Source organism: Triticum urartu, chromosome 6A, assembly GCF_056163025.1.
Source record: "Triticum urartu cultivar PI428250 chromosome 6A, HENAU_Tu73, whole genome shotgun sequence".
Taxonomy (NCBI): domain Eukaryota; kingdom Viridiplantae; phylum Streptophyta; class Magnoliopsida; order Poales; family Poaceae; genus Triticum; species Triticum urartu.
Window position 1 is genome coordinate 183957474 of NC_141878.1, and position 24583 is coordinate 183982056.

At 45.7% G+C, this 24583-nt stretch overlaps 1 protein-coding gene across 1 annotated transcript; it reads left to right on the forward strand.

Annotated features, from left to right (window-relative positions):
- Positions 1–18036: 18036 nt before the first annotated feature.
- On the forward strand, positions 18037–24272 carry LOC125512111 (uncharacterized). Its single transcript, XM_048677177.2, has 6 exons — positions 18037–18556; positions 22224–22260; positions 22349–22585; positions 22654–22701; positions 23418–23851; positions 23972–24272. The coding sequence occupies exons 1-6, from the start codon at positions 18201–18203 to the stop codon at positions 24048–24050; spliced, it is 1191 nt and encodes a 396-aa protein (XP_048533134.1). The 5' UTR covers positions 18037–18200; the 3' UTR covers positions 24051–24272.
- Positions 24273–24583: the final 311 nt, after the last annotated feature.

A 24583-nucleotide genomic window follows, 5' to 3' on the forward strand; every position in this document is an offset into this window, starting at 1 on the left:
TCGTTGTCATCGACAAACTCACTAAAGTGGCTCACTTTCTGCCTATCAAAGAGTCTATCACTGCAGCTCAATTGGCGGAGCTCTATACCTCTCGTATTGTCTCTCTGCACGGTATTCCAAAAGTGATCTCTTCAGACCGGGGCAGCATCTTTACCTCCAAGTTTTGGGATTCTTTCCAAAAGGTCATGGGCACCAACATCCGCTTCAGCACAGCTTTCCATCCTCAAACTAGCGGTCAAGTCGAGCGTGTCAATCAGATTCTTGAAGATATGCTCAGGGCTTGTGTGATCTTCTTCGGCATGAAGTGGGGGGATTGTCTTCCTTATGTTGAATTCTCCTACAATAACAGTTTTCAAGCAAGTTCGGGCAAGGCCCCATTTGAAATTATGTATGGCAGGAAGTGCCGTACCCCTCTCAACTGGTCTGAAACCGGCGAACGTCGACTTTTGGGAAATGACTTAATCACAGAGGCAGAGGAGATGTGTAAAGTCATTCGAGATAACCTCAAAGCAGCCCAATCCCGCCAGAAGAGCTACTATGATAGTAAGCACCGTGATTTGGCTTTCGAGATCGGAGATCATGTTTACCTCCGCGTCTCTCCTATGAAAGGTACTCGTCGCTTTGGTATCAAAGGGAAGCTTGCCCCTAGATACGTGGGACCTTTCAAGATCGTCAGCAAGAGAGGGATCTCGCCTATCAACTCGAGCTTCCTTCAAACTTTGCAAATGTGCATGACGTGTTCCATGTCTCTCAGCTTTGAAAGTGCTTCAAGACTCCTGACCGCACTGTCAACTTCGAGGACATTGAGCTCCAAGAAGATCTCTCTTATCGTGAGCACCCCGTTGCTATTCTTGAAGAGACTGAACGCAAGACTCGCAACAAGTCAATCAACTTCCTGTGAGTCAAGTGGTCACACCATTCCGACCGTGAAGCTACCTGGGAACGCGAGGATCACCTCTATTCTGAGTACCCGGCGTTCTTTCAGTCCTAGATCTCGGGACGAGATCCTTTCGTAGTGGTGGAGTGTTGTAACACCCCGGATATGATTTACCCAATATGTAATCCAACTCTTGCCGTTTCCGGCGTTAAGTTATCTTATTTTCTCAGGTTCGGGTTTTTGTCTCCGTGTGTTGTTGTCATTGTCATGCATCTCATATCATTTCATCATGTGCATTGCATTTGCATACGTGTTCGTCTCATGCATTCGAGCATTTTCCCCGTTGTCCGTTTTGCATTCCGGCGCTCCATTCTCCTCCGATAGTCATTTCTACCTTTCTTTCGTGTGTGGGGATTAAACATTTCCGGATTGGACCGAGACTTGCCAAGCGGCCTTGGTTTACTACCTGTAGACCGCCTGTCAAGTTTCGTACCATTTGGACTTCGTTTGATGCTCCAACGGTTAACCGAGGGACCGAAAAGGCCTCGTGTGTATTGCAGCCCAACACCCCTCCATTTTGGCCCAAAACCCACCAAAACCCTCTCCTTCATCTAGATCGTTCGATCACGATCGCGTGGCCGAAAACCGCACCTCATTTAGACTCTCCTAGCTCCCTTTATCTATAAATAGGTGCACCCCTCCGAAATTCGCGGATGAAGCCCTAGCTAACCTCCTTCCTCGCCGCCGGACGTGTCCGGACCGCACCAGACACGTCCGCCCGCCGCCGCCCAGCGAACCAGGGGCTGCCACGTGGCGCCGTCAACCACCAGCTGCCGCCGGCCCGCTCGGCCCGTGCGGGGCCCCCGCGGCCCACACGCGCGCCGCCCGACCTCTCGCGCCCGTCGCCGCATGCCCTCGCCGCCGACTTGCCGCTCCGCCACGCCACCTCATCGTCGTCTCGCCGCCCGTCCCGCCGGCCTGCTCCGCCGCCCCACCGCCTCGACGTCCTCGCTGGCCGCCGCCTCCTCCCGGCGCCCCGCGTTTTGCCTCCGGCCAGATCCGGCCGCGGGAGGGCCGGATCCGAAGACCCCGACCTCGCCGGCCGCCGTCTTCGTCATCTGCGGCGAGATCCGCCACCGCCTCATTTTGCGTGCCCGGGTCAACCCTAATCCGTGAGGTGGTGATTTTTTTCTAAGTCCCCGATTCCCAGATCCATATGCCCATATTCATCATGTCGTAACTTTGCACCCGTAACTCCGTTTTGGGCATATAGCATATCAAAATATTCGTCTCAGAGAGCACATTATTTCATCTCATTGCATCATTTTCATTTGAGTTCATCTTGATGCCCGAAATGCTGTTGGAAGAGTGCTATTTGAGTTAATTGTCAGATCTGCTGCTCCAATTAGATATTTGTCATTTTTTCCATGATTATTGTGTGCATGATATGCCCCTGAGCTCTACATGAGTTTTGTTATATGTTTTGCCATCTTTTCAGAGATGCAACCCATGTATTTTTGTGATGTGTGTGGTGACTAGCACAAGCTTGCAAAGTGGTGCATTCGTTAATGCTGATTTCAGGGACTTTGCATTTCCACTAAGTCCTTGATCTGTTTATCTCAATATGCCATATGTTCATGTTGTTTCCTAGTGATCCGTGCCTCGTTTGAGGATGATCAGTAAGGATGTTTTGTTAATATTGTAGTGCTCTATCCATCCATGTCTTTGTTTGCAATTACGGAGCACCCTAGCTTGAGTCAATCGAGCTCTACTTTTGCTATTTCGTGAATCTGGGCAGATTGTCTACTTGTTAGCGATTTTGCCGAGGATGTTGTAGTTGATCCGTGCATGCTATGTTATTGTTCTTGCCATGACTAGTTTGTATAATGTGTATTCTAGATGGGTGTATGCTTAGATTGTCATGACTTGCTCTGTAGTGAGTGCATCGAGCTCGTAAACATACCTACTTGATATCTGATTTTGCATGTTCCAGTTTTCACTAAGTCTGAGAACTGATTATGTTTTTGCCATGTTCACATGCTTGCAAATGTATTTTCTAATCCCTTTTGGCTCAAGGTCACTAAGGGACTTTTGTTAAGCTCTTTGAGTAGCTCCATTCCATGCTTTACTTTGCCATCATCAGGACCTTTAGCATATCGTTTTCATGCTCCAAAGTGTGCTACCTGATCTGAAATTGCAGACAAGTGTTAATTTCACCAAGTCTGAAATCTGTTTACCAAATGCATTTTTTCCATGCTTGTTTGAACCTGTTAATGAGTAGCTCAATGTTCATATTTTGTTAAGCATCATGAATGGATCCCTGCCATGTATTCTGTTGCCATATTTGAGTACTGTAGCATGTTCATCTTGTTGCATTTAGATGGCTACTTGCTGTTTATCGCAGACCGGTGCCATATTTGAATTGCTTGCCATTTCCAAACCGTAACTCCGATTCCGGTGATCTTTATATCGTTTTCAAGCGATTTCATCTCACCTTTCCAGTGGCACACTTTTATTTCCAAGTTGAGGCCAGGTTCATTCATTCCTTGTCAAATCTTGCATATGCATCACATATCGCATCCCGCATAGCATACCATGTTTGCATCATATTGTTTGAGCTTTGCACGTGGTTGATTGTGTCCTTGTTGCTTGTTTGTCTTGTTTGGGTAGAGCCGAGAGACGAGTTCGCTAACGAGGAGCCCGTTGAGTTTGCTTTCGAGGATCCAGTCAACTCTGACAACTTTGCAGGTAAGATGATCATACCCTCGAAATCACTATTATCTTTGTTTTGCTAGATGCTCGCTCTTTTGCTATGCCTATGCTACGATGCCTACCACTTGCTTATCATGCCTCCCAAATTGCCATGTCAACCCTCTAACCCACCATGTCCTAACAAACCGTTGATTGGCTATGTTACCGCTTTGCTCAGCCCCTCTTATAGCGTTGCTAGTTGCAGGTGAAGATTGGAGACCGTTCCTTGTTGGAACATTATTTACTTGTTGGGATATCATTATATTATCTTGTTATCTTAATGCATCTATATACTTGGTAAAGGATGGAAGGCTCGGCCTCTCGCCTAGTGTTTTGTTCCACTCTTGCCGCCCTAGTTTCCGTCATATCGGTGTTATGTTCCCGGATTTTTGCGTTCCTTACGCGGTTGGGTGATAATGGGAACCCCTTGATAGTTCGCCTTGATTAAAGCTTTTCCAGCAATGCCCAACCTTGGTTTACCATTTTCCACCTAGCCTCTTTTTCCCTTGGGTTTCCGGAGCCCGAGTGTCATCTTATTTAAACCCCCCCGGGCTAGTGCTCCTCTGAGTGTTGGTCCACCTGTCAGCTGCCGGTGGCCACCAGGGGCAACTCTGGGCTGGCCTACTCGTACCTAAGACAATCTGAGTGTGCCCTGAGAACGAGATATGTGCAGCTCCTATCGGGATTTGTCGGCACATTCGGGCGGTGTTGCTGGATTTGTTTTAACTTGTCGAAGTGTCTTGTAGAACCGGGATACCGAGTCTGATCGGAACGTCTCAGGAGAAGGTCTATTCCTTCGTTGACCATGAGAGCTTGTCATGGGCTAAGTTTGGACTCCCCTGCAGGGATTTGAACTTTCGAAAGCCGTGCCCATGGTTATGGGCAGATGGGAATTTGTTAATGTCTGGTTGTAGATAACTTGAACCTTAACTTAATTAAAATGAATCAACTGTGTGAGTTACCGTGATGGTCTCTTCTCGGCGGAGTCCGGGAAGTGAACACGGTGTTGGAGTAATGCTTGCCGCAGGTTGTTCTCTAGTTATTCGTTTGCGCTTTGCCTTCTCTTCTCGCTCTCTTTTGCGAACAGGTTAGCCACCATACATGCTAGTCGCTCGCTGCAGCTCCACATATTTACCTTGCCTTACCTATAAGCTTAAATAGTCTTGATCGCGAGGGTGCGAGATTGCTGAGTCCTGTGGCTCATAGATTACTTCCAAACCAGATGCAGGGCCTGATGACTCCGTTCCAGATGACGCGTTTGAGCTCAAGTGGGAGTTCGACGAGGACTCACGCCGTTACTATGTGTCTTTCCCTGATGATCAGTAGTGGTGCCCAGTTGGGGCGATCGGGACCGTGTCGCATGTTGGGGTTATCTTTTATTTCTGCGCCGTAGTCGGGCCATGAGCGTTTGATTAATGTAATGCTATTTATGTACTTTGATTGACGTGGCGAGTGTAAGCCAACTCTGTATCTCCCCTTTTATTATCTATATTACATGGGATGTTGTGAAGATTGCCTAACTTGCGACATTGCTTTCAATGCGGTTATGCCTCTAAGTCGTGCCTCGACACGTGGGAGATATAGCCGCATCGAGGGCGTTACATTAATGCTTTGCCTGACCATCCTCTTAAGAAAAATGAAGTACTTGATATCTTTTATATTGGACTAACCGATGCCTCCAGAGATTACCTGGATAGTTGTGCTAGTTCTGTTTTCAGGGAAAGAACGCCGGATGAAGCTGAAATTCTATTGAATAATATGTTGACAAATGAAAATAATTGGAAACTTCCCGAGCCTACTTCTAAACCAACTCCGAAGAAGAGAGGTATTCTATTTCTCAATCTTGAAGATATGCAAGAGGCAAAGAAATCTATGAAAGAAAAGGGTATTAAAGCTGAAGATGTTAAGAATTTGCCTCCTATTGAATAAATACATGGTCTTAATTTACCGCCCGTTGAAGAAACATATGATCTTAATCCTCCACCTATTGAAGAAACTCATGGTCTTGATAACCCGACATAGATAGTAAAGGTAAATTCTCTCTATACATATGATAAAGCTGAAATCCCGTTTACTAAATTTGCTAGCCCATGCTTAGATGAGTTTGATAAATTTATGGTTAAGCAAGAAGATTTTAATGCTTATTTTGGTAGACAATTGAAATACAATTCAAATATGCTTGAACACTTGGGTGATTATATGGCTAATGTCAAGGGTGAACTTAAACTTATTAGTAAACATGCTTCTATGGTTACCACTCAAGTAGAACAAGTACTTAAAGCTCAAAATGATTTGCTCAATGAAATGAATAGTAAGAAAAATGATTATGATGTTAGAGTGGCTACTAGAACTGGTAGAATGACTCAGGAACCTTTGTATCCTGAAGGCCACCCTAAGAGAATTGAGCAAGATTCTCAGAGAAATAATATAGATGCACCTAGTCCTTCTAAAAGGAAGAAAAATAAAAATGATAGGACTTTGCATGCTTCTAGTGAACCTATTACTGAATCACCTGAGAATCCCAATGATATTTCTATTTCTGATGCTGAAACACAATCTGGTAATGAACCTGAAACTAGTGATAATGTTAATGATAATGTTCATAATGATGCTCAACCTAGTAATGATAATGATATAGAAATTGAACCTGCAGTTGATCTTGATAACCCACAATCAAAGAATCAACATTATGATAAGAAAGACTTTGTTGCTAGGAAACACGGTAAGGAAAGAGAGCCTTGAGTTCAGAAACCCATGCCTTTCCCTTTCAAACCATCCAAGAAAAAGGATGATGAGGGTTTTGAGCGCTTTGCTGAAATGATTAGACCTATCTTTTTGCGTATGCGATTAACTGATATGCTCAAAATGAATCCTTATGCTAAGTACATGTTAATGGTAATGAGCATACAGTACACTTTCCGAGGAAACAATCTCAAGTTCATAGTATCAACTCTATTGGAAAAAGCCCATCGATTATATTTAGAAGTTTTGAATTTCCTCTTCCTACTGTCAAGAAGAAATATGATATTCTTATTATTGGGGATGTGCATATCCCCGTTGAGGTAACATAGTGTTATTCGAAATTTCTCCGGTTCCATGTTATTCGGAATGAGTTCGTTAACAAGACTTGATCAACCTTGTTAGTGGGTTCCTTTTGATGAGCATGAGATGGATGAAACTAGAAAGCACAACTCTCTGTACCTTCCTTTTACTTTATGTTATTTATATTAAATAAAATAAAAATAAGTATTTCCCGTCTGTTATCTGAATATTCGTGCAATATAAAAATACCCCGAAAATAAAAGTTCTTCAAATGCCCTGAAATTTAAATATGATTTTTTCTGAAATATTTGAGAATATCTGGAACTGAAAACACAGCAGGGGGGTCAACCACCTGTCCACGAGGGTGGAGGGCGCGCCCTACCCCCTGGGCGCCCCCCTGCCTCGTGGGCCCACGGTGGACCTCCTCCACTTATTCCTGCACCCATACACTTCTTCCTCCCACAAACACGAATATTCAGCTCAAGCACGAGTTCTAGCTCATTTTGATGTGATTTTCGTTCTCCTTGCTCAAAGCACCTCTCACAAAACTGCTTGGGGAGATTGTTCCTTGGTATGTGACTCCTCCATTGGTCCAATTAGTTTTTGTTCTAGTGCTTTATTCATTGCATATTTTTGCTGCTTAGGTGGCCCTGTTCTTGAGCTTGCATGTCAAATTTATATGGTCAAAAGTAGTTTTGATGCATGATATAGGCCCTAGGCACTTGTAGGAGTAGTTGCTATCAATATTATTGAGTTTGTTTCACTTTTATTTTGAAGTTACTAAAAATTTCAGAAATTTTTCAGAGGATGAAATATGCTTAGGAAAATGTTCCAAGGTGGTTCTTCAAGGAAGTAAGGACCCAGGCTTGCAATGCGTGATGCTGATGAGGAGCCACCAAGAGACGCTCCAGTGCGTCCTTGTGAATGGCCTTCAGAAGACTTCATGGATCGAGCGAGTATGAATTTAACGCATATTTGCGTAACGCTGACCTTGTGGGCTTCGAGGAAGAAAAATGCCGTCAGTACCACTATCTCACTAGTTCCTTTGTGAGGAGGTTTGAATTTTCATCTTCACGCAATTCTCCAACTGTCATGTTCGATCTTTATGAAAAATCTTATACTATGGACTTAGAGGATTTTATTACTGCCTGCAAACTTTCACAATGGGGTAGTATTAGGGAACCTCGCAAATCTGAATTTAGAGATTTTCTGCTACTATAACTGTGGGGGAATCTAGAGATATAACACAAGCTACCATAGGGAGCATTCACTTTCCTGCTATACATTATTTTGCTCTCTTTATTGATAGATGCATTAACGATAAAGATGAGGCATGTCACATGTGTGTCCCTGACCTCAGTATTCTTAGGAGTGCTGTGTTAGGGGATAAATCTTATAACTTGGGAGCCATTGTTGTACGTAGGTTGCATCTTAATAGATTTAATGGATATTTCTTTGGTGGAATTTATGCAACCCGTATAGCTAATTTTCTGGGTATAGACATACGTGAGGATGATATTGAGTTGCCTCCTGCTTATTTAGATTATGAGGCTATGGTTCATCATTAGTTTGTTGAGAGGAACGATTAGTTCCTTCAGTATCGACTAATCTTTGATAGACGACGCACCTATCACGTCGCTCTCCTTGCTTATACTTTTTTTGACTTTCAGGCAAAAGGAAGATATGTTATTACCAGAGAGGAGGCAGATGAGTACGAGAGGAGAGCGGAGGCCGCTCGTCGCCACGCTGCAGCTCAGGAGGCAATAGCCGCTGCATCGCAGTACGACCCCAACTATTACTATGGATATCAGCCAGGCCAACCGTGGCCATAGACCATCTTAGGCTAAAAGCCTAAGCTTGGAGGAGTACGTATTTCTCACCGACATTACATTCATGTTCACACACTCATTGCTAGATGTCGGTGCTCATATCTTTTCATTTTATCATCCATGTTAGTTTATTTTCCTTTTCATGCTTTCTTCTTGTGTGTTTAATAAACCTTAAGAAAAACAAAAAAAATAGTTGTAGCTTTTTATTAGTTTACTTTCCATGCTTGTAGTAGTAATTAAAAAGAAAACCCAAAAAGATTTCCTGTTCTTCTTTTACTTGGGAGCTTTCCCGTGTAAATAGTTTTATTTCTTTTCTTTTCTTTGGGGGGTCGATAGGAGAAGACCATAATTAAATTGTTGAAGTTGCTCTTATATGCATTATTGTTGATCTGACAAAAGAGCCCCTATTGCCTTGTCTTCTCCTGCTTATTGAATACTTGCAGATTCCAGCTTAGTCCAATGCACGTGCACTGTTATTATTATTCACATCATTCGATCGTGCAAGTGAAAGGCAATTATGACGATATATGATGGACTGACTGAGATGAGAAAAGCTGGTATGAACTCGACCTCTTTTGTTTTTGTAAATATGATTAGTTTATCGTTCCTGATTCAGCCTATTATGGATAAACATGTTTGTAATGACAACTAGAGATCATAGTTTCTTGTGCCATGCCTGATTAGCTAGGAGCTTATAATGGTTTACCTTGCTTGCCAACATGCTATTAAAAGGGTTATGATGTGGTATGATAGGGTGGTATCCTCCTCTGAATGATTTAAGTGACTTGACGTGGCACATGTTCACACATGTAGTTGAAACAAAATCAATATAGCCTTCATGATATGTATGTTCATGGTGGATTATATCCTACTCATGCTTGCATTCAATGTTGATTCATTTTAATGCATGTTCATGACTGTTGTCGCTCTCTAGCTAGTCGCTTCCCAGTCTTTTGCTAGCCTTCACCTGTACTAAGCGGGAATACTGCTTGTGCATCCAATCCCATAAACCTCAAAGTTATTCCAGATGAGTCCACTATACCTTCCTATATGCGGTATCTACCTGCCGTTTCAAATAAATTTGTATGTGCCAAACTCTAAACCTTCAAATAATCATCTTGTTTTGTATGCTCGAATAGCTCATGTATCAACTAGGGTTGTCCGTATCTTTCATGTTAGGCGGGTTATTTTCAAGAGGAGTGGACTCCGCTCCTCACTCACGAGAAAGTGGCCGGTCACCGGGATGCTCAGTCCCATGCTTTATGCAAACTAAATCAAAATAATTACAAAAAAACTTCCCATGAGACTGTTGTTAGTTGGAGGCACTCGTTGTTTCGAGCAAGCCATGGATTGATGCTTGTTGGTGGAGGGGGAGTATAAACTTTACCATTCTGTTTGGGAACCGCCTATAATGTGTGTAGCATGAAAGATATCGCCATCTCTTGGTTGTTATGTTGACAATGAAAGTATACCGCTCAAAATATTATTCATCTCTATTTCAAAACCGAGCTCTGGCACCTCTACAAATCTCTGCTTCCCTCTGCGAAGGGCCTATCTATTTACTTTCATATTGAGTCATCACCCTCTTATTAAAAAGCACCAGTTGGAGAGCACCACTATCATTTGCATTCATTACTATTAGTTTACATTGAGTATGACTTGACTGGATCTCTTTTACCATGAATTACAATGTCTAGTCGGTCCTTGATCTTTAAAGGTGCTCTGCATTTATATTTTGCGGTCTCAGAAAGGGCTAGCGAGATACCATCTTGTTATATCACATCATTATTGTTTTGAGAAAGCGTTGTCATCTGAGATTTATTATTATTGCTCGCTAGTTGATTATGCCATTGATATGAGTAAACATGAGACCTATGCGTTATTGTGAATATGGTTAGTTCATAATCTTCGCTGAAAACTTGAATGCTGGCTTTACATATTTACAACAACAAGAGCAAACAGAGTTTGTAATTTTTTTTCTTTATCTCTTTCAGTTTATCAACTGAATTGCTTGAGGACAAGCAATGGTTTAAGCTTGGGGGAGTTGATACGTCTCCATCGTATCTACTTTTCCAAACACTTTTGCCTTTATTTTGGACTCTAACTTGCATGATTTGAATGGAACTAATCCGGACTAACGTTGTTTTCAGTAGAATTGCCATGGTGTTATTTATGTGCAGAAACAAAAGTTATCGGGATGACCTGAAACTTCACGGAATATCTTTTCAGAAATAATAAAAAATCATTGCAAAAGATGAAGACCAGGGGGCCCACCACCTGTCCACGAGGGTGGAGGGCGCCCCCCTAGGGTGCGCCCCCCTACCTCGTGGGCCCCCTGGAGCTCCTCCGACCTCAACTCCAACTCTATATATTTGGTTTCGGGGAGAAAAAAATCAAGGAGAAAGATTCATCGCGTTTTACGATATGGAGCCACCGCCAAGCCCTAAAACCTCTCGGGAGGGCTGATCTGGAGTCCGTTCGGGGCTCCGGAGAGGAGAATCCGTCGCCATCGTCATCATCAACCATCCTCCATCACCAATTTCATGATGCTCACCGCCATGCATGAGTAATTCCATCGTAGTCTTGCTGGACGATGATGGGTTGGATGAGATCTATCATGTAATCGAGTTAGTTTTATTAGGGTTTGATCCCTAGTATCCACTATGTTCTGAGATTGATGTTGCTATGACTTTGCTATGCTTAATGCTTGTCACTAGGGCCCGAGTGCCATGATTTCAGATCTGAACCTATTATATTTTCATCAATATATGAGTGTTTTTTATCCTATCTTGCAAGTCTATAGTCACCTACTATGTGTTATGATCCGGCAATTCTGAAGTGACAATAATCGGGACCACTCCCGGTGATAACCATAGTTTGAGGAGTTCCTGCATTCACTATGTGCTAATGCTTTGTTCCGGTACTCTATTAAAAGGATGCCTTAATATCCCTTAATGAATTGGAGTTAGTTCTGTGTCACCCTATGTTATGATTGTTGCATGATGAACCGCATCCGGCATAATTCTCCATCAGCGATCCATTGCCTACGAGCTTTCCACATATTGTTCTTCGCTTATTTACTTTTCCGTTGCTATTGCTATCATCACTACAAAATACCAAAAACATCACTCTTACTAATGTTACCTTTTGCTACCGTTACCACTACTATCATATTACTTTGTTACTAAATACTTTGCTGTAGATACTAAATTTCTAGGTGTGGTTGAATTGACAACTCAGCTGCTGATACTTGAGAATATTCTTTGACTCCCCTTGTGTCGAATCAATAAATTTAGGTTGAATACTTTACCCTCGAAAACTGTTGCGATCCCCTATACTTGTGGGTTATCAAAGGGTTGGAGAAGGGGACGGCGCGGCTGTGGTAGGGTGGCGCGGCAGGGGAGGAGGACGCGCGGGGAGGCGCGCGTGGAGAGGGGTGGCGGCGGTGGCGGTTAGGGTTTGCGGAGCGGGAGGATCGACCTGCGATAGATATCATATAGAGAATGATTTGGTGCGTCGATAATTGATTGGTCGTGCACTAGGCACATATATATAGGTATAAGGGGTGCGACCGATATCTTATGGTTTAATATACACGTACATACATAGAAAGACAGACACTATAGATACTGCATACGAAACCTAGATCTACGTGACACGAAGGTTGCATAGTAAGAGTATGTGTGTGGATGCAGTTTTGGAGAAACCATTTGGAAGGGAAGATAATAGTAGTACTATACTGTACAGTTCTTGCTTCGTGTGCGGTAGAGTCAGGTTGTGATTTTTCTCAATCGTGTGGTGTGGTGATGACGTAAAATTGGAGGGTCAACGCCTTGAGCCACTTAAATGAAGTAACCTGGCCGCCCAGCTGCCGGGTGGAGTTTCCTACACTCCGCTGTCATCGAGGTTGCTTAATCGTTTGCGCCATGAACAAGAACAAAATCCCCACATCAGCACGGCAGCTACCCCGAAGGGCAAAAGTCCACCGTGAATATTTTGTTTCTCGTCTTCACCGGATGAACGATAGTAGAGTAAAAGTTTTCCTCTATCACATCGGTAAACCCCTTGATTCTGGCCTCGTTTCATCTCATCTGCGAAAATGTCAAAAGACGAAGTATAGTAGATTACTCTACCCAGTTTCTTCTTCACAGACAGACGAGACCTTTTCTCCTTGTAAAACGACACTTGCCCGTCGCACAAGTTTTTAACAAGGTAAAGTTAGGAAAACGATTGATGTGAGTTCTCGTAAAACAATAGAAAATCGAGAGCAGCCAAGTCAACACTCGAGGAGTTCAAAAATAAAATAGTAAAAGAAAAAGTCAGCACTTGAGACTTTGACGCTGAGGTTTTTACTAGTGCACTTACAGCGGGCCTGTGCACGAGCATGGCCCACTGGTCAGAGGAAGGGTGGGAATCCAGTTAATGATGGGCTAGGCGGTTAGGGCATCTCCAGCCGCGCCCCAGGAAGGCCTTTCCATGCGTTTTTTTAGCTGGCGCCAAAAAATCGGCCCAGTCGTGCCACCAGGAGCCCGATTTTCGCTGGCTTGGGTCGAAAACAGCGCCGGCGGATCCAGGCCGAACCCGGCGCGCTGGTGGGCGCCCGGGGGCGCCGGGGTGAACTGTTTTGGCGCGAAACAGCCGCGGGCCCGCCGCGTCAGTGACTCTACCCTCTTCTTGCCCTTTTGTCGTCCTCATCGCCTCATTTCCCACGGCGAATCAATGCCAAAGCTGTCGCGCCGGTCAGCCTGCGCCATTGATGCCTCACGGGCGGCGCGGTGAAGGCCGGATGACGCGCGTCCCTCGCCCGCCACGCGTACTCACGGCGGCTCGCGCACGGGCGACGCCTCGGCCTATATAAGACGCGCCCCAGCGCACTCGGCGACTCGTACTCTCTCGCCGTCGTCGTTCCTCCCTCTCCTCTCTCTCGCCGTCGTCGTTCCTCCCTCTCCTCTCTCTCGCCGTCTCCAGCACCTATGGCCGAGCGCTTCCCAGGCGACGACGCGGCGACAAACGGCTTCGTCCGCCGCCATCTTCACGAGAGCGAGACTCGCCTCCTTTTCAAGGCCGAGTACCCGGTCTCGCCGGACATGCGGGTACCCGGGGCATGGAGGATCAACGCCGCCGGCGTGCCGGTGCCCCCGATACCCACCGGCGCGGCGAGGCGTGTGAAGATCGCACGCATCCGCTCGTCCCTGCCGCGTGCGGCGAGGGAGGGGCCACGGTACGTCCCCGATAGCCCGCTCTGGGAGCCCTACTTCCGCCGCCGTCACGCCGAGCAGCTCGAGGCCACCAATGGCGTCGAGCCCTCCGGCAGGCTCAATGCCGTCGGCCGGCGTCGGTGGTGGGGCGTGCCCGGGCGCACGTTGGAGGCCATCCTCGAGTACATCGAGGGCGGCAACACGCCGCGCCTCGAGTACCCCGCTCCCCCGTCCTTCACACGCCGTCGGGGAAGCTCCTGAACCTCGAGGCGCATGGAGACCGGGGGGTCCTCCTCCTCGTCCGGCGGCTCCCCCTGCCTCCACCTCCGCCCCGTCAAGCCGGAGCCCCAGGGCGCGCCTGTCAGCGCGCGCACCCGCAGCTCCGGTGTCCGTATCGGCGACAACGCCTCCCCCACCGGCCGCTTCGTCCTCGTCGAGCCCAAGCCGGAGCCCGGCCTCCCCGTGGAGTACGAGGAGATAGCCCGGCGTGGCTTCTCCGACGAGGACGCCCTGCGGTGGGCGCGGGACGACTACCTCCGCGACGAGATGGTCCGGCAGCGCCGGGCCCTGGAGGAGATCGCCGCCCGCAAGCGTGGGCGCGAGGACGAGCACGGCGTCGTGGTCCTCGACAGCAACGACGACGACGACGCCTCCGGACCGTCCAACCCGCCGCGCCAACCGGGGGAGGGATGCAGCAGGGACGGCGGAGGCGTCGGCGGGGGCGACGACGACGACGGCGGTGACTACACGCGGTTCTACCGCCTCCTCGGCATGTAGAACCGCGTGGGCGGGCGGCGAGGGAGACGGCGGGGTAGCCCGCGGTAGTTTTTCCTTTTTTGTAAAATATGTTTAAATTTAAACGAACTCGAACATGTTTGCATTGTGTTTGCGCCGAATTTAAACATTTTAAAAACCCGTAGGAGGCCGCGACTGAGGGGCATCACGCCCCCAGTATGCGGTTTAGCGCCGGTGCGTTCCTGAGAGACGATTTTTTGCCCCTCCTGAAAGGCCAACGGCTAGAGATGCCCTTAGCCATGAGCGAAAGATAAGCATATCTCCTCCTCTCGCCGGAAATAATGGCGTCCCCACCACCGGCCACAAGGATCAGGCGATGGCTCCGGAGCTGCCTTCCCATCCTATCCAGCGCATCTCATCCGGGTTTGTCGCTTGATTGGCCCCTCGACCTTTCCATAATTGCGTTATTGATTAGAGGGTCAGGCCATGGCTAATTTGCTCCTTTTTCTTTTCCTAGTGGAAGAAAGAGAGATGCCTGCTCTTCTTCTGGTTCGTGAGAGCAACGGTGGTTGATACGGAGACATGTGAACCTTGATCTTTATCATCATTAGAGCTGGTACCAAGAAGACGAGACACGCCCACCTACGAACCACGAGAAAAATAGTTCAATATCCGCTGCTCCAAAATAATTAACCTCCTCGAAACAGGCTTTTGCCCCGCTACAAAATAACCGAAGTTCTAATTTTATGTCAAGTCAAACTAGCTCAAGGTTGACTAACTATATAAAAAAATGTGCTAAGATCTACGAAAACCAAGTACACATAGTATGAAAAAAAAAATTCTATACAGAATCTCATGAGACTAATTTGATGTTTTTATGTTAAAATGTTTTTTCAGATTCGCTAATTAAAATTATCATCTCAATGAGAATTAACAAAATCTCATCTAACTCCTACACTACTTGATTAACCAAAGGAAAAAAAATCCATATGAATCTTCGCGTAAAATCGAACGGCGTAGGAGTTAGATGAGACATATTTGTCTCTCATCTAGACGAGAGCTAGATACATTTTTTATACACTTGATCAAAGTTAAACAAGATTGACACATGACAAATCAAGAACTTCAGTTATCTTGGAACAGAGGCAGTATGATGTGGTCTCCCAGCATAACTGATACGATGAATGTGTTTAAAACTAAACTATACAATTGTATATGTGATAAAAGGTAGTAAAAGTAGTTCAAATATGCTCACAACTTCGCTATATCAAACTGTATATATATGTGACAAAGGGAAGTGAAAGTAGTATAAATATGCTCACAACTTCGATCTTACACTATTTTTTTAGGTTGAGTTTAGTCTCACATCGATTATGAAAAAAAAGAGCATGACTCATGAAGGGTGGCAGTGGGCCCTTCCAGTAGACTCGTCTTTTACGGAGAGGGCATATATTTTTTTTAGAACGAAGGCTCAAGAAAAGCCCGACTTTGAATTAACAAAGCCATCAACCGGCCAGGATTACAAGAACACCAACTAACAAGGAAAGCAAGAAGAGAACCAAGCGGCTGATACAAGGAGCAAAGCGAAACAGACTCATAAAGGCAGCAGCGATAGCAAGAACACGCCATGCTGCCGCCAACACCCTACAGGACGACCTACACCAACCGGACAAGCTACGGACTTGAGAGGATGCACCACCGCGCAAGCTTCGTGATCGTAGCCAAACTCGAAGACAGCACTGACACTCCTCTGGAACTGCCACTGCAAAGGGCCCCTGCCCTCCCATCCTGGCTCGAAGGATGCCGCACCGGCAGGCGGCAGCTCGGTTCACCCTAGAACCCAGAGGAAGACGCTCAAGCTGCACATGAAGAAAGAACTAGGAGCAGACCTGCTAGCTCAGAGCACACCATTCCGAACACCGTCGTCGTCCGCGGTTAAGCCACACCGAAGGGCTAGAGCTGTCGGCCACAGTCGCAGCAACAAGGGCAACAGCGATGAGCCACCGAAGAAAAGGCAGTGAAGCGCCGAGCCAAGCTGCCACCCTCCACCATCACACCCACAACCCGACTCTCTCGCCGCCCCTGCGATCCCTGGACTGCGCCTCCAAGAAGGAACACGACACGGATGTGTCGTCGCCGCCCGAATCAGGGGACCTAGGCTTTCACCTAGCAGGGGACGGAAGGAGGGGGGAAGGATCCTCACCACAGCCTCCAGGGAGGGGTACAGCGTCCAGGGCGTCGCCTGCGATGTGGCTGCGCCGGCCAGGGGTTTCCCCCGGAACCAACCCCCTCGACGAGATCCGCGCTGCCAACACCCGGGAGGACCCGGATCCGGCGATGGAAGGAGCAGATCGGGGCGGAGAGGATGAGATGCATCTGGCGACGGCAACCGCGCAGGGAAGGCCGCACACCAGCGACCGTGGACCGACACCTCCTCGTCCCCCGCGAGACCGAGGGAGGCGCCTCACCAGCTTCGGCCGGGGTGGCCCGCCGCCCGAGCCACCCGGCGCTCTTCGCCCGGGGTCGCCGCCCCGGATGCCGAGCCCTCCACGCTATGTAGAGCCGCCGGATCCCCCGCCGCCACCTTCATCGGTGTCGAGCGCACGCCGGCGCACACCTCTGGCGGCGGCGGAGGGGAAGGGGAGGGGGGAAGGAGGGGTGCGGCGGCGGCGATTTAGGGTTTCCCCCGAGTCGCCTCGGTGGAGACGACGCGGAGGCGGGGGAATCGGAGAGGGGGCATATATAGTGCGGTGCTTTGTGATTGAGGCTTCACGAGCTGAGATGAGACGCTACTATACCAATCTTTTTTATGGACTGTAATGCTAGTGCTGAATTTTCCACCATTTGTGCCAGATAGTTATCTTATAGCATTCAGACAAATATGTATTGTAAATCTCAAGATATACAAGTGGTACGTGAATATTGTTTGAGAGCTGCTCATCGTATTTTCAATCAATGGCACCTACAACTTCCTTTTTGGCTCAGACATCCCTCAATAAGAGTATCATAACTAGTATTATGCATGTCAACTAAGGCTGGTCACAATAGGAAGTACTACGCCACCGTTCATAATATGATAACTTGATCGTATTACAATGACTTCATTTATTGTCATGCATAACACACACTAGTACATCATCTAATATGACACACTATCATATCATGACACTCAATCCTCTCTTTTCTCATTTTATTGTATGCCGCCTTAGTAAAATGCCTAGTTGACATGTATGATACTTTTATTGTGACCGGCCTAAGCATCTCTATAAGATATTAAATAAAAATATATTTGAGTATATATTATGATACCTTAAATGATATGCTATTACATGTCATGTATGACAATAAATAAGATCATCTATGATATTAACTTATGATACTAAATTATGTGTGGCTACTAAACTACATAAACTTTTTATTTTATAGTCAACCGTGAAAGAATAACCATGGAAATAATCTTAGCAATTTCAGTTTGCAATACTCTTTTTTTAGTAAGGATTTGTTAGAAATCTGTTCTAGCAGTAACTTTCAGCAACTACCACAGTCTACTCAACTCAGGCCGGTAATCCCTGTTGTGCAAAACCACAAGAGCTTAACCACCCAGACCACAAATCCCTCCTCACTCCTCCAGCTCCTCCTCCCCTTTCCCTTCCTTCCAGCGCAACGGAAACGCCTGACCCGACGCGCTCCTCATCGTCGTCCCCCTCCCCTCTCGCCGTCTCCTCCCTCGCCCTCACCCGAGCCTTAGCCCTAGACCTCCCCGCGGGGATGGGCGGCGTCACCTCGACGGTCGCGGCCCGCTTCGCCTTCTTCCCGCCCAGCCCGCCGTCCTACGGCGTCGAGCCCCTGCCGCCGCTCGATGCCGCCGGGGCGGGGGCGGCGGCCGGGGAGGCCAAGGGGAAGGAGGGGAGCGTGGTGGTGGAGCTCACGGGGGTGCCGCGGAGGGCCAACGTGGAGGCGCGGCGGCTGCGGACCAAGCGGGGCACGGACGTGGTCGCCATGTACGCGCGCCAGACCGGCGCCAAGCTCACGCTGCTCTACTCCCACGGCAACGCCGCCGACCTGGGCCAGATGTACGAGCTCTTCGTCGAGCTCAGCGCGCACCTCAACGTCAACCTCATGGGGTACGCACGCACGCTGGATCGGATTGGGTTAGACTTTAGATTGGGGGCGCCGTGGTTCTGGATTCGGGCGGTAACCCTGGATCTCCCGGGCCGCGTTTCTCTGGATCAAAGCTACGCTTTTTACCGGGCTTTAGACAACGCAAGTGGTACTCCTCGGTGGAAATGTTGGGATTGCGTGTCAGTAGGATGGTCGCTTATTGGACTGGACCAAAAATGCCAACTTTTCTTCTGGTATTGCGTGATTGGGTTCAGGTTTTGGTACATGAGTATGAAGCTGTGCTGGGGCAGTGCTCTCTGGTGTTGGATTTGCTAGCTCTAGTCTAAATTAAACCAATTAGTACTAATCTGTGCGTTCATTCTCCATTGGTGCTTGGCTTCATCTTGTCATGTGATGCGGCATTTGTCACTGATACGTCTGCTAATGGGTGTCTAGTTATTTTGTTCCTCCTCAAATTCTTACTTATGATTAGAATAAACTACTACTGCCGAATTGTGAGTCATTTTGTGGTTTTTGTAGATTGTTGGGGATGTCTGCTTTAAGTGGCCGTGAGAAGTATCTGGTAGTTGTTCAGTCTTGGGTAGTAAGGGGGATATTTGGATTAAAAGTGCCTGTCTGTGATTGGATAATCCATGATTCATGTGATTTTATGGAGGTGGCCCAAGACCTGATTTTTATTAGTTACTATTTTTGGCCAAAATTTGATGGATTTGTTCAGATTAGGTGTTAAGTACATGCTACCACTTTTAGAACATTTCACTAATAGAGTCTAGTAAGGAAAAAGCGGGAAATCAATACTTGATGAAGCTTTCCACAACATTATTATGCAAGCACACGTGTCCGGTCCACAGCCCTCATAAAAGCATAAATACCAAAATAAGCGATCAATGTTGTCATCTTCCTAACTGTTGTTTAAATATATCCATTTTTTGGGTTTAATTTCTTCTTTCGTTGGAGTTTTAGCCCATTGCTTCCTATGCATTGGATGGAGAATATTAGCTAGGTAGGTTTAGTCTAATGAACCTGTTGATGACAAGAGGTTTGAGTTTCTGATGAGAGAACCGTTGATTCATTCATTCAGTCTTGTCCTTCACTGCTTTTATTAAACTCAAGATTTTTGTTCTTCACCTAGCATGGTTATAACATTATCATATTTAGTTAATCTTTGTGTTATATGTCTGTTCTCTGAACACACTTTTGTCCTTTATGGGGCCACTAGTTTTGGCACAAGGCATTTTAAAAATGTTGAGCGTTTACATTATTACTAATATAACTTCAACATCACAGATGACTCCAGATTCCAGAAACGACCCCTGTGGTTTCAAAGCCCAGAGTAGATACAGTGAACACTACTGTGCCATTTACTCTATAAGCCTAAATACCCTTGCTTTATACGGTTTAAAAAATATACACCCCCCCCCCCCCCCCCCCCCAGCATGTGAAACTTGTGTTCTCGTGCTTAGCTTTTTCTGCCCTCTCGGCTATGCTGCTGCGCTCAGCCAAGCTTTGCGCAGGACGGCGCCATGCCTCCATGTTTGTGCTCGGCTGCAGCCCTATACAATTCCCTTGGCTCCATACCCATGCCGGGCCAAGCTTCTTTGTGACCTCTATTCGAGCTAGAGATTTTTGTGAGGGAGGTTCCTTTCAAAGGAAGATCTTCATCGTATTGAAGTTGAACTGTCGGCAAGGTAGTCAGAGTCGGGATTCGGAGTCAGATCGATTTTCCTCAGACAGAATCGAGTCGTGGAATCGAGGATTCTACTAGATGTACTCAAATAGGATATTTTGTATGCACACAAGAAATTTATATGGGTTCTATAGAGTTTTGACACTAAATATGGAGCAAAGAACGTACACATAAATGCGAGTTGTATTCCACTTTTTTTATGGCTAACCTACCGTCTAGCTCGCATGTATGGAACATATATGAGAGGGAAATATGTAGAACATTGAAGCCTTCAATGCAGGAAATTTCTTAGGTTCTTTTTAGAGTGCGTGAATAGTCGATCACTTGTCTATCTGACCTGCAGTGCTAAACCTTCAAAGGTCTTGCTCTCCTTCTCCGATCAGTCTTGAAGCATTCTCCTTTTCACACCAATTCCATCTGTCGACAAGCCTGATCCTCAATTTCGATCTAGGGTTTCTGAAAGCTAGATCAAAGGTGTCGGCGGCTGAGCGTTTGGCTTGGGAGGGGAATAAAGGTCCATGAGGTATATGAAAATGGGTTTGGATGATGGCATACTATTCTGCTACAACTGAAAAACGGCTTAATAAATTAGTAGAATCGGACATAGTCCATAGCATAGTCGGGATTGTACAGTTTTGTACAGGATTCTATGATTTGGATCGCGACTCAACATGTATTCTACCTGGTCCGGATTCATGGTGGGATTTGGATCGACATGCTTCCGTAGGGTCGTGAAGTCGTAGGATTCTAGCAGTCGAGTCGGGATTCTGACTACCTTGACTGTCGGGAATCTTTATTGTAATTATGTTAGTCTATTTGCTGTTTCTGTTAGAGTGTTCCTGGAAATGTGTAAGAGGGAGGTGGAAAGTGTGGATGAACCACGATCGCTACAAACTCAGCGCTCTATAATTGCGAAGGTCATAAATAAGCTATGAGGCTACGCCTCAGCTGCCCTCCATGCTAATTAGTAGTGATACAAGGCCATCTATAAATGCAACATAGCAAACTGATCCTCCGATTGCTTATTTAGTTATGCTATCTTCTGCGTTTCAAATTTTCTGCGAAAGTGAAAATACGTATTGAGATGACGAAAACGGAAAGTGTCTAGAGGGAAAGGATACTTTCAACACCAATACAAACCACTATATTGATTAGTTTGTCAATTAATATGCCAATTTTTTTCAGTGTTCAAGAAAGCGTTTTTAAGCGACGCTTAAGCGCTGAGCGATGGCAAAGCGCTTCGCTTTTGCCCTAAGCGGTAGATTAAGCGTTTTTTATTTAAATTTGACCAAAATTTGGCATTTTTTGTACTTCTTCTGCTGGTCTGCTTGCGCAATAATGGCAATATTCTATTTATCTTATTACTAGGCTATGTTCAAGAACTATTTCCTTCATATTTTGGCAAAATTCTGTCCACATGATATCTGTTAGGTTATGTCTATTTGAACTGAACTGCATTTTAGTTGTTATTTTGCTTGCTATGCTAACCTGATATGTATTTGCTATTGTGTGAACTGTATTTCAGATGCTACTTCAATTACCCATGTGCCATGCTTCCTATTTTCATGTGTATATCATTCAAAATCCGTCAAATTCTAGCCAATTTCAAAAAACGCTTAAGTGCGATTAAGCTGCGCTTAAGCGCTCATTGCTCTAAGCTGTGGCCTTCCGCTTCGCTTACGCTTTCCGCTTTCTTGAACATTGATTTTTTTGTAGCATTTTCAGTCGTGTTCCTTGCCAGTTTACATGGTTCCGTGTTGCCGCCACTCTTTTGTCATCCTGTGATATTAGTACCTTGGAAGATAGTGGTCGGACCCTGCGCAAGCGGGAGCTACATGCACCGGGCTGCCCCCCAATTAACAGGATGCATCCGATGAAGAAACCTATTTCACAATGGAAATCACTGGATGAACCTCTCTTATGTCTCTTGGGATTATTTTGGCGAAATACTAACATATTTTTGTTCTTTCTTTCCTTTGCAGCTATGACTACTCTGGTTATGGGCAATCTTCTGGAAAGGTATACATATTTTCTCTTTTTCGTTCTTTGGCTTCTGTTCTCCTCAGTGTGCATAATACTAATCATTTATTCTTATCTATTATGGCAGCCCAGTGAGCAAAACACATATGCTGATATAGAGGCTGTTTACAGATGTCTCATAGAAACCTATGCAGCCTCTGAGGAAAATATCATTCTTTATGGCCAATCAGTGGGGAGTGGTCCTACTTTGGACTTGGCCTCACGTTTGCCTCGTTTGAGAGCAGTTGTTGTACATAGTCCAATTTTGTCTGGCTTAAGAGTGATGTATCCTGTAAAACATACATACTGGTTCGACATATATAAGGTAACTAATTTACATTTCTTCATTCCTTTTTTGTACTTACCTGCATCTGATTTTTCTTGTATCTGCAGAACATCGACAAAATTCCACTAGTCAGTTGCCCTGTTCTAGTGATTCATGTGAGTGTCCTTGCCCCCTTAATCTTATACACAGTTTTCACTTTATGTTCAGGGCATACGTGTTATCCGCCTAGACATTTTCTTTAGCATTCTCATGCCCTTGTCTGCCCATTCATGCACGGGCACACATTTGCATTCTAGTAATGTTACATAGGTGAACTTGTACATGAGAACATGTTGATTAGTTACTAGTGGAGAAAATATCAAGCAGGTGTAATTATTTAAGATGTCTACAAATGGCTATTTGGTTGTTTATTAATCACATAATAGGATTACGACAAAGTACAGTATCAATCATCCAACTGTTGCCTTTGGGAATGGCTAGAATTTTGACTTTTGAGAACTTGCTAGTGCTCATGTGAATATGAGCATAGGGCCATCACTGTATTTCTGGCCAAAGTCTCTATAATGGTAATGCAATCAAAAGTCTCCAGGTTCACTGAGAAAAAGAAATGTTAATCGATATAGCATACTCTGTAAACACGTGACAATTATTCCATTAGCTGGAATAGCTTTGCCATGAGTTGATTTTGTATACTACCTGTGGCATTGTTGCTTTAACAAATTATTCATAAATTTTGCTATTCATTCTAGTCAAGATGTAGAACAAGAAAGATGATACAGTAGTATTCTTTGGTAGAAGAACGTAAGCTGACTGAGTAACCGCAACACCTTTTTGCACATTTTTGTGGTACTAATACAATCTCTTCTTTCAGGGTACAGCTGATGAGGTTGTCGACTGTTCTCATGGGAGGGCATTGTGGGAACTCGCTAAAGTAAAGTACGAGCCTCTGTGGGTCAAAGGAGGAAACCACTGTAATTTGGAACTCTATCCAGAATACATTAAACATCTAAAAAAGTTTGTTGGAGCCATAGAGAAACTGCCAGCCCCAAGTGATGAATCCCCAGAGAGCTCAGGTGCATCAGATCGTACCCAAACAGAGCCTGAAGGTACAGAGGAGCCAAGGAAAAGCGTAGACCATAGGGAGAAGACAAGGCCAAGCATAGATCATAGAAAGAGCACAGATCGTCGAGATAAACCGAGGGGCAGTACAGATAGGAGGGACAAAAGCAGAAAGAGTGTAGATAATCCTGACAGACCACGAGCCAGTGTTGATCAGCCCGATAGGCCAAGGAAAAGCGTCGACCGGTACGTTTACCCTTCACGATGTACCAGATAGTTCCTTTTCAAGACATGCTGTATATGTGTTGCGAGAAATCCTGCTTTCAGTTTGTTGACTAATATGATCAAATGGTTGTTTGTTTACAGCTTTGGAGGGATGATGAAGGCTGTGAGGTTGCGCAACATCGACTGTTTCAAGGTACCGACAACGTCCTCCGGGAGCTGAAGATAGATACCATAGATACCAGAAAAGGTCAGTGGTGTTTTGGAGGGCGCCTCGTCTGTATGTATTCCATCTGTGTAAGTTAATTCATTTGGGTGATTGGTTCGGCTGTAGGCGGTATATCTCAACACAGTGGGGGATTTGTAATGTTTCTGGTTTTGTGTTCCTTCTGAGATGAAATAATAACTTAACTTGTTTATAACATGCTCCTCAATTTTCTTCCTAGTTAGATGAGGTTCAGATCCTTTTAGATGGATTTAGTTGTGGACTGTGATAGGCTCGGCTCGATTCGAGCTCGATCTGATGTTATTCCAAGTACGTATTTTGCAATTTGGTCTCTCCGGTTGTAGCTCGGACGCATAGGCGATCGTAGTAGAGCGTTTGCAGAGCAGCGTGTAAACAACATTGTATCCTTTGGCAGCAGTTGAGGAAGGTGGTGGGGAGCCTGTGCAGCCTCTTCAGATAATTTTGGGCAGTTGTTGTATACTCCCTCCGTCCGGAAATACTTGTCGTAGAAATGGAAACAAATGGATGTA